General features: G+C 47.3%; 1 protein-coding gene across 1 annotated transcript; it reads right to left on the reverse strand.

Annotated features, from left to right (window-relative positions):
• Positions 1-2,111: 2,111 nt before the first annotated feature.
• On the reverse strand, positions 2,112-6,647 carry LOC127299956 (putative receptor protein kinase ZmPK1). The gene is made up of 4 exons (XM_071820002.1): positions 3,949-6,647; positions 2,796-3,376; positions 2,614-2,699; positions 2,112-2,513 (listed from the first exon to the last, which is right to left on the reverse strand). Exon 1 carries the CDS (start codon positions 6,423-6,425, stop codon positions 3,987-3,989), a length of 2,439 nt encoding a protein of 812 aa, XP_071676103.1. The 5' UTR covers positions 6,426-6,647; the 3' UTR covers positions 2,112-2,513; positions 2,614-2,699; positions 2,796-3,376; positions 3,949-3,986.
• Positions 6,648-11,170: the final 4,523 nt, after the last annotated feature.

Genomic DNA, 11,170 nt, shown 5'->3' on the forward strand with positions numbered 1-11,170 from the left:
CTCACTTCTCAATGTCTTGGAATATCCTAAGGTCCTACTCAAGAGATGATGATATGATCCTCTAAATATATGGTTTGCCTAGGAATTCTACCTTGATATCTTCTGTAGCTTCTTCTTCAGGAGATCTGATAAACCTGCATCTTGTGGTATGCATCCACCTCCTAGCTTCTTCATCTTGATCCTTGCTAATGCACATGGAGTGGCTCTATGTGTTTGTTTCCTTGTATCATTCTACAAGATGAGCAAATGAATGAAGGGTGTGGCTCCTTTTATAGGCTTGGGCAAGCTCTAGTATCATGACACATAGGTGGGTGACTCTTGTTTTGGTTTGATGAGTAAGGTACTTGGTTGTCATGCCCTCATCCATAGCAATCCTTTGAGCATGAGGTGGCATAACTTGGAATGCAAGTCATGTAGATATTTTCATCCTATGTGGCATGATCATTATCCTCTCATATGATTTAGTTTTGGATAGCCAAGTGGCATTTGTTACTAAATATCTTGTGGATGGTTTTATTATTGTGGATGAGTCACTATATCATATTTGATTGGATTTATATTATAATATTGGTCAAAAGGTCAAGGTTGAAGGTTATTCCTCAAATTTGGATAGTTGGTGTTTGATTTCACCAAGGCATGATCATATGAGTTTCAAAACACTCATAGTTAGTTGCATTCAAATAGTTTGAACTATAATTCGTAATGTAAACATATTTAGTTTTATTATATTCCGTATATTTAATAAATTATGATTCAATAAAAACATGTGGCTTTTATGCACTTTAGACCCTGTGGTTTACCTTATTTGGTAATGAGTTTAAAATTGAATTAAATTACACATAAAGGTAGTTGCTAACTTTTAAGTGTTAATAGATTAGGGTTTGATTCTTAGAGAATGTGTTGTTGTAAGTAATACCATGTTACAATCCTTTATAAGATCTTGTAGTTGATTCTTACTTAAGGTGTTGTTATTGTAAAGCTAATTACATTCAATCTAGCCCATAGATCAAATCATCTCTACCCAAAACAAGGTTTTACTAAAGATCACAGTGAAGTTTATAGCGCTTGACTTGATGATCTACTTGAATTCCAGCAAGTCAAGTGAAACTTCAGCTACTGTGATAAGTTTTATTTGAAAGCGCGAAAATTCCCGGATTTTCTATGCATGAGTGCAATACACACTTTGGTGTTCTCTCATTTTGTAGCCTCTAAACCCGGGATATTACATTAGTCGTAGGATTTCGCCCCGCGGGACCCTCTTGGCAGCCAAACCCGCCGTTCTCCTCCCGCTATGCCCCCTCCCGATCCGTCTCCCACCCCTCCGAATCGCTGTCGTCGCCGCCTCCTCCCCTGTGCCTGGCCTTTGCCCGCCCACCCAGAAACCGGCTTTGTAGCCAACACTGACACCTCGGCCATCCCGCATTGCCGGGTTGCCGAACCTACCTTCTCCCCAGCGTCTCCCCGGCGCCCATTGCCGGATTGCCGCGATGGACAGCGACGGCGAGATGATGTCGCAACTATTCATGCAGGAGGAAGCCAATGCCACCGCCAAGTGGCAAAAACAATTGTTGATGTTGGTGAACTTTCTCCGCCTTGGCCAGCACCTGCTCGCCGTCAGCGCGCCTCAGCGTGGCGGTTCGAGGGTTGGAAGGCGCCGAACAAGGACCGACATCAGCAAGCCGGCGCACTGCTGCTTGACTCCGACTACTTCGTCGACAACGCAACACATGCGTTAAAGGATTTTTGGTGCCGCTTTATGATGAACAAGGATCTGTTCATGAAGATTGTGTTCGGCGCCAGGGGTTTAGCAGGTACCAACCTAGTTTGCAGATTTCCTCCGAATGCATGAAGAAATCCGAAATGCTGGTGTTCATACTCAACTACATAATAATCTAGTTGAGCATTTGTGGGTTCGAAGAGGAAACGCCGCATGACTCATTGCACTTTATTTTTATTCTTTTGGAAACAATTTAATTTATTTGTTTGAACTATTTGCATGAAATAATTTGTGTGTTTTAACACTGAATAAATATTATTTGAATTATTGAAACTAAGCAATTTGTTAAAAAAAAGTCGGGGCCGGCGTAGAGGATGCGCCGGTGTGACATTTCCATCCCTAAACTAAGGACTTCCTGCCGGCACGCCCCGTACAGCGCAGCCGGGGCCTATTTGGGGCATACTAGTGGAGATGCCCTCGGTGATCGAGCAGCTCCTTTCTCTCTGATTGTCATTTGATCAAAGGGAGATGCATCTGCTGTCAGTCCCAGTGGATCTTGAGTGATTGAAGTTCCACAGGTTGCTGATTGTCTACAGTCAGTGCTCAACATTATTCCATTACAAGCTCGTCCAAACTGTATTATCTTCTTTTTTTCTCGAACCCCAAAACCTACTCTTGCACCATCTCATTTTTTTTTTGGAATTTCGTTACTGAAGAATGTTTGTTATTTCTACTACAATTGCTCGCATACCATGTTACTGTTCTTCGTGGATTCGATGTGGACCAACCAAGGAACCTAGTGAAGAGCGTGACCACACAAAAATGGGTGCATGAGAGTCAGAAGTATTCAGATTTCCTTCTCGAAGTGAAGAAGAGAAATATTCAGATGTCTGTACCAGTGTTCTGTTATAGCGGCCTAGAGGGCAGGTTGGCCAGCTGCTGTCTCAGTATTGTTTCCGGTAGCCGTGAGCTTCGCGATAGTCTAATTATTGTAGATGTTTGAGGAAGTTAGCATCACAGTCTCTTGATCAGTTCACAGAAAATGTATGAATGTTACTGCAAAAGGAAAGCATGACACCTTTTATGTGCTTGCTTTCATGGACGATTGTATGGCTCAAAGAAATTCTGTAACAGTTAAGTTGAACTAGGACTTCACTGGTATTTACTCTCAGACGCTTCAGAAGACTTTTCGTTTCAGTTCAAAACACATAAGCTGGCCAAGGACCGACTGAAATTCATAAGAAGTATCTCATAGATGTGCCACTGGAATTAAAGATACAAACCTATTCCTCATTGATGATACAATTAGCCAGTTAATCATTTTCAGGGGTTCCCAGTTTGGATTCTATATATTCAACCGAGGATTTTCACTACATCAATAATAAAACTGACATAGATAACTGGCTTCCTTATATATTTAGCAAGATCACACATGCAGGAGGCAAACATAAAAAAAATAGTTGTGATCTACCTGAGCTCTGTTCTTCACCAAGTGTGTAGGTAGCTAGCCAAGAAGGGCATCTTCTGGCGAAGTGGTTTAGCTTCTCCCGGCGTCTGTGGTGATAGCACACTAGATTCTGTTGACACCCTTCAGCGTCTTTCTTTTTACCTCGATAACTTCTAGGACTACTTACCTAAAAAAATATGATTCCTGCAGACCTGAAAATAAATGTGGATACATGGGTGTCACTGAGCTAATGCAAAAATAGAACAGTGGTACATATCATGTATGATTTCTGTACGACGTTATAGATGGGCCTTAGATGTATCAGGCCAAATCAAAGGAGTCCGCTGGATATTGCAACGGGATTGTATGCCTAGTACTTCGGAAAGAAGTATATACCCTCCCCCGGCAACAGAAAATCACATGATTTGTGGTTGGTATTAAACTAAATTGAACATCAGTGATAATGAGGAAAGCTGAGAAGAGAGTAAGTAGAGACAAACCAAACCATCACATAGATGAGTAGATAAGCATTAACTGTCTTTTAGCAATGACATTTTTAAAAAATTAGGTCAAACTTTAGCATTTACATGATATTTATATACTTGAAATTACGATGACAAACATGATCTTTTTTTACCACTGGACTATTCAAACAAAGAAACAAACCAAGACCAACTGTATCCAATGTTCAAATGCATGGTAGTGACAATTTGTTGAAAATAATTACTTTCTTATACAGTGGCATTTATACATCCTATACCATGCAATCAAATGATACTCTTACCCTATCCACACATTCCACAAACAGTTGTAGTCGAAGCACTAATCACTAGCTTCATCAAACGATAGGAGAGTCTGGACTATAGATTCCATGGTCGGCCTCTTGTTTCTATCTTCCTGCAAGCAAGAAACAGCCAACTCGATCACCGTTTTTGCTTGCAGATAGTTGAACGGTCCACTCAATTCCTGGTCTACAAATTCACCAACCCATGATTCTTCATGTCCCTCCAGTTTATCAGAGAGCGCCCTGACAAGCTTCCCGAGCATGCTGTGCACCTCTGCGTCTGAACCGACAGCCAGCTCCGAAACTCTTGTCCCAGATAAAAGCTCAAGCAGCACAACTCCATAACTGTACACATCAACTTTTGCTGTGATTGGGAGGCCAGAAACCCACTCGGGAGCTATGTAACCTACTGTTCCTCGCACCTGCGACATGTTCTGATTGGATCCAGCTCTGCTTAGCAACTTCGCCAATCCGAAGTCGGTGATCTTAGGCTCAAAGTCTGTGTCCAGCAGTATGTTCTCAGGTTTCACATCACAATGGATGACCCATTCTAAGCACTCATGGTGAAGATAGGCCAATCCTTTGGCCACACCTAATGCAATATTAAACCTTTGCTTCCAGTCCAGGACGAAAGTTTTTTGGTCTCTGAACAAAATATTTGCCAGGGACCCATTCTCCACATACTCACAAACCAACAGCCTGTGTGACCCTTCTGAGCAAAACCCCCATATTCTTGCCAGATTCATGTGGTTAATCCTGCCAATGATGCTCAGTTCAGCTTGAAACTCTTCCTTGCCTCGACTTATATTTTTGAGCTTCTTCACAGCCACTGGCCTTTCATCTTCTAGGACACCTTTGTACACAGCGCCTGATCTTCCCCTTCCTAGCTCAACTCTGAACTCTCTTGTTGCCTTCGCGAGCTCTCTGTAACTGTATCTTCGAAAATGGCTAGTCATCACCTTGTAACCTTCCTCGGCTACCCACACCTCTGATGGCCCCATCTCTCTTCTAAAGACAAAGAACCATGCAAATGCTATGAAGGAAACCTCAATAACAAAAATTGCAACTATGAAACTGAAGAAGTAGATCCACTTTGGTTCTCCATCAGTGGTTTCTTTTACATCCGGAAATGGGTGTCTGACTCCTCGGCTCATCTGGTCGCAGTGCAGGGTAGGCGGTGCCAGATCCAACACATTGGACTGAGGAATAGGTGTATCTGATACATTGAACCTGGCAGGAAGCTTGAGATATATTGCTCGCACCATAGGTGTTGCACAACTCATTCCATTGAAAAGAAGGGATTTCGGGTAGCATGACCCTTTGCCTTGCAGGTACTGGAAGCCTTTGCAGGTGCAGTCACTAATGCAACTGTCCATACAAGCCTCCAAGGAGACTCCCAGAAGACGCTTCTGATCAGATCCCCAGAAATCAGTGTCGGGGAGCTTCACGAACTGCACAGGTTCCTGATCACCACAAGTTAATTTGAAAGTAGCTGTGCAGCCTTCAGTCCAGTTACCTGGATTGGTCATCACGTAACCTGGTGGGCATGAGCACGTAGGTTTAGGCGAGTAATGGCAGATTCCATTCTGACCGCATATGCCATGGATGGCGCAAGGCTGGGATATTGCTACCATTGAAACTGACCACACCCCATCTGAGTCATCCAGGCTGTACATCCGGAGATTACCATCAGGGTCGAGAGTTAGCCTTCTCTTGGTCCCCGGCACCGCTGCATCAGAGGCCTTAAGTAGTAGTCCATCAGCAAAATCACTAGATGAAAGGACTCCATTGTTGCCTAAACTCCCCAATCTAGTACTGTTATACCGGCTTCTGTTATTGTCGAAGACGCTTATATCAGGGTTTGGCCAGTATATATCCGAGACATCAGGAACATTGTATATGAGTGACAGCATCGATATATCATTGAAACGGAAGATGTAGTTACCAGGAGCACGCGACTGGGTCGTCGGGACCAACTGTGTCGCAGCGGTGATGAGCTGGGACGGCAGGAGCGTGTCTGTCGGTGAATCGAAACTCTGCCATACTATGCTGCCGCTGGTGTTCTTCACGACGAGATTCCCGGTGTCCAGCAGCTGAGCATGCTGAACATTTCTGAGGTAATCAGCAGCTTGCCACACCATGGTGTCGTCGTAGTCTCTGAGCACCATGTTGCCGTCCTTGCGCAATGTCAGGGCCGCCCTCCTGGAGTGGATGGGGCGGTCGCGGTTCGCGCTCCAGACAACGGTCTTGCTGGCTGCCCTGGAGTACCATACTGAGAAGGTGAAGGCGTAGTCATAGATGCTGTAGAAGCCGCAGGAGAAGGTGCCGTCCGGTGACTGCAGGATGTCACTCTGGTAGGCCTCGACAGCAAGGGAGGATCCCAGTTGCAGAATGTCCCGACTCGCAGCACTCGAGACTAGCGCGAGAAAGGTGAGGAAGGAGACGGTGGCAAGGTGTGTTGGAGGAGCAGGAACCATGGTTTCGGAGATGGTAGCACCGGCTGATGACCGAAACAAGCATCTATTTCCGGTGCTTGTCTGTCTCAATAAGAATGCTACGGGGATTTCAACTTCTTAAAGAACTGAAAATGGTTGCAGGGACAACTGCTGTAAGCCTGTAATCATGCCGGTGCATTGCCTCACAGGCAGTCAAAGACTCAAAGTCAGCCTTTTACGCCCACCTGAGGTCCAGAAAGTCCGGTAGAGGTGACACACTTTGATCAGATAATCAGAACGCTATGCCAGCAATTAAGACTAGTAACAATAAGGGTGGGGCCGCTTGTATCAACTACAGCAATCTGATTGATGCTTCTGACTTTTGTGCGTTTGAACATTCAAAGGAATTGACCATGGATCAGGACAGTATGGTCAAACTGATGATGCCGACGCTCTAACCCACATGATAGAACCTGCAGCATCCAGAAAAGGAGGCGGTTTCACGGGTACCACGTTGGGGTCCAGCATGCTCAACATAGTGCTTAATTTGGTTTATCAATATTCAGTACACAAGAACTCCTGTGCAGCTAAACTGATATAATGAGTTCCTGGCATATTGTTAAGATGCTTGCCAATAAACTGGACGAGGAAGGAAGACCAATCGTGGATTCCTGAATTTATGGGGTTGGTCGATTCAAGTGCACGCAAGCAAGAAGGTTGATCACGTTGTCGTTGGTTATGTCGTGCTTAGAGGAGGAGGACATGAGCAAATCATCGGCCGTCAAATTCGTTGTACAGTTCCTCTATTCGGTTGGTGAAGCGTACATTGCGCATTAGACTATTTGAAACAGTTCGTGATGAGAGACACTCCAACAACAATGTAGAAGAGAAAGTTAGGGACTTTGACCTTCGCAGTCAATTCATCGAGCAGGACGCGTGCAGGATGGCCGAAGCGAGCTCCATCCGCCTCCGTGTCGCCGCGCCATCACGTCAGAGAGACGGAGGAAGAGAGAGAACCTGGCTCGGCGGTCGGGGGAAGCCCTGTGTCTACGGTCAGGGCGAGCGCGACGTGACGGTGGTCAGTCAGGCCGGCCGGCGGTGTGAAGCGAGATGTTTCAAACTCCATAAGCAGTAGGGCTGGTTGCAAACCAAATTAAGGATCCATGCTTGTAATAACAGACCCTGTTCCCTTTCAGGCCCTCCAAAGCGCGGGAGAGGGTGCGGATGTCTTCACCAGGCAGGTCGCGCAGGGGTTCGACCTCTCGAGGCTCCGAGCAGCCTCGCGGGGAACCTCGGAGGGAGAGCGCACTGGAGCTGGATCTACACGACAAGTTGGTCCGCCGCTTCTACCTCCTTCAAGCTTCGCCGGAGGAGCGTGACGCGATGTGCGAGCCCATCGGGTGGCAGCCTCCACTTCCCCGAGATCTCCCGAGGCAGATCCGATATCTGGAGGCGAGGGTCGCGGCCGGCGAGCGTGGAGATGGGATTCCACCGCCCTGAATCTCTCAACGGAGCCGCGCCGCCATGCCTCGCTCCTTTTCCAGGCGAAGGGAGACGGGGCGGAGCACCATGCCCTGTTCACTGGTGGAGTCGAACCAGTTGCGGGTACTCAGGCGAGTCCTACTCCGACCGAGCGCCCTGTTCATGGCGGGGCCTCATCGATCTCCTCCCATGGCGGGCCATGGCGGCCAGCGTGGAAGCCCCACGCGTTGAGAGAAGAGGGTTCCAGATATCCTTTGGCTCCCCTGTTCACCACTCCTTCGCCCATTCTCACTGCTCACAACTTAGCCACGAAGCTCCATCCACCTAGATCCGCGGCGACTCGGCGATGGTGTCGTCGGATGGCGGAGCGGAGGCGCAGGGAGAAGGGATGTGCAAGGAGGTGGAGTTCGGAGGGGGGCAGGAGGTGGCGGCGCTCGCGGAAGCGCCAGGATCCATCGAGGCTGGCGTTGGAGACTGGGGAAGGTCTGGGCTGCGTTCGCCGAGAGGGCAGCCACAACCACACCTCCAACTCCGATAAAGAGCGAGCTTCGCGTCGGCTCCATCGTCATCAGTGCGCCTTGGATCGGCAGGTCTTCAGCATGTGGCAGGACCTCGCGCGGAGGCGCAGGTGGTGAAGCCTGGTCCGAGGAGATTCGCCAAGCTCTCCAAGCTTCTGGCGATGTCCAGCTCCTCGGAGGAGGAGTGCAAGGGGAAATCGGCTTGCGAGGATTCGACTTCGGAATCAACCAAGCCCTGTTGTTCGCGGAAGACGAAGACTAGAAGACCGCGGAAGCCACGGACGGCGTTCGAATTAGCTCAGGAAGCGGCCAACTGCAGCGCCCCCAGAATCTGGCAACCAGTGCAGAGTGCTCAAGGGTTCAACAAATCCGAGGTTCAGTCGATAAATGGCTTGGTTCAATTCAGTTACCATACCACATTCTTGGAGGAGATTGTCCAACATCTTCGTCAGCTACCACCAGAGTACTGAATGCAGAAATTCAGACACCTGCTCCTCTGCATGAACAAGTTCAGAGAAAAGCCATGGCTGAAGCTGCCCAAGCTTCTAGAAGATCAGGGCAGAGGAGATCAAAAACATCAAGATTAGCACTCTGGAGGGGTCCAGAACTCAGTGAGGGCCAGCAGGTGTGTGGTGGAGATTGCTCTGGTGGGGTGGAGGACTTTTTCCAAAAACATCAAGATTAGCACTCTGGAGGGGTCCAGAACTCAGTGAGGCATATTCCATGGCATCCCCAATGCCATCCTCCTCGCAAGGGCAGTATAAAAAGGAATCCCTCCCCTCTTAGGGTTCCTCTTTTGGCCTCTTGGGTGGCGTCGGAGGAGATCCACCTAGGAGTAGAGTGTTGCTTTGTAGATTTCATAGCAAGTATGGCTGGTCGTGGAGGTTACAAAGGGGGAGGCAGAGGTGGAGGAGGGAACAACCAAGAGCAATGGAAGCAGCAACCGGGGCAGATGCAACCTCAATTCCAGCAGCAACAGATGCCCATGGACTTTCCTCAACCTGGTGCTTTTGGCCACCCCCAACAACCTTTTGGGTTTGTTCCAGGGCCTATGCCTCCCCCTTGGGCTTTCAATGGAGCATACCAACAGTTCCCTCATAATCCTGCTTATGGTATGCAATCTAACCAATGGCTTGCCTCTCAACAACCTGGTTTTCAACAGCAATCCCAGCAACCTCCAGTTCAGCAGCAGCAGCAACAGCAACCACATCAGCAGCAACAGCAGCCCCAAACTTCAACTGGAGGAGACATGATGAGCAAGCCAAAAAATTCAGCTAGAGGGAAGAAGAAGCTTGGGCCTGTCCAGCAGAATTCTCCTTCTGCTGTCTCTTCCAATGCAGCTCAGATGAGTTATACTAATACTATCTGTATGTGTTGTGGAGAGCCAGGCCATCACCAAGCTGCTTGTGGTAGAACACCCATGTGTTTCATCTGTAAAGCAACTACTCACCTGGTGGATGAGTGTCCTGTCAAGAAGAGACCACACCAGCTAGCCAAGTATGTTGGAAGTGGTGCTCCAGGCTTAGGTTTTTACCACATTGAAATGCTTGAGACAGTGATCAATCCAGTTGGGTCTACTAGAAACTGTGATAATGTGATAATTGAATGAGGAGAGGTTACTAGAGAGGAGCTTTATTCAGAGTTTGCACAGATTTACAAAACCAACTGGCCATGGCAAATTAGAGAGCTTGGACAGTCAGATGTATACCTGGTAAAATTCCCTCCTCACCTTAAGGTGGAAGAAGTCATTGGCTACCCCAGGTTTGGCCTCAAGAAGAAAGCCATCTGGGTAAAGGTGGAGGCTTGGAATGATGACCCTGAACCTGTGGAAGTGCTCAAGGAAGCCTGGATCAAAGTTACTGGACTGCAAACAAAGTGGTGTGAGTGGACTAGTCTTGACCAAGCTGTATCTGTATGTGGATTACTGCTAGAAGTAGATTGGCTCAGTTTCTTCAGAAACAATGCCCAGGAGGTTAGAGTGAAAGTTCACTGCAGGGATCCTTCTAAGCTACCACCTGGAAGACTGTTTGGTTTCCATGGGAACCTGTTTCACCTAGGCTTCACCTTGGAAAGTGTGATCCCTACTGCTGAAGACAATGATGACCTGCTGGGAGAGGAACTTGAGGACTAGAGCAAAAGAGACACTGAAGAGAGTAATCAAGGTGGACAAGACAATGGAGGAAACTCTGGTGCTACTGCAAGACCTCAATCTTTCTCCCTTGGAAATATCAATCAAGCATCTGAAAATGATCAATACAACCAGAAGGACCAAGATATGGAGACTCCTCTGGGAGAGAACTGCTCCCCTCAAGAGGAAAGTGCTTCTGCTGTGTACCAGCTACTCCTCCAGAGGGGGATAGTAGACCATAATGGTGCTTTTGTGTGGGACAAAACTCCAGCTTCTGTGACTGTGAATGAGGAGGTGAAGAAATTCTGGTACAGTGAGAAAATGCTCAAAGGAAATTTGATCAATCAGATGGACAGTAGAAGAAAATGCTCAGGAAGTGGGGCTCCCTAATGATATCATGCCAGATGTTGAGATCCCTTCTATACTTGCTGATCAAGTGACAAAAGTGCTCCCTGCTAAGAAGAAATCAAAATGGGGGCCTGTTCAACCTGTCAGACAAAGCAACAGGATTGACAGGTCCAAGAACATCATGGAGAAAGCTCAGGAGATGAAGAAAATCAACAACTTGGAGATTCCCAGGATGAAAGGTATAATGTCTAATAATCCTTTTAATGTTTTGCAAATTGATGAATTAGATAATGCTGCCAAAATAGTTGGTA

This window comes from Lolium perenne, chromosome 5 (genome assembly GCF_019359855.2).
Source record: "Lolium perenne isolate Kyuss_39 chromosome 5, Kyuss_2.0, whole genome shotgun sequence".
NCBI classification, from domain to species: Eukaryota; Viridiplantae; Streptophyta; class Magnoliopsida; order Poales; family Poaceae; genus Lolium; species Lolium perenne.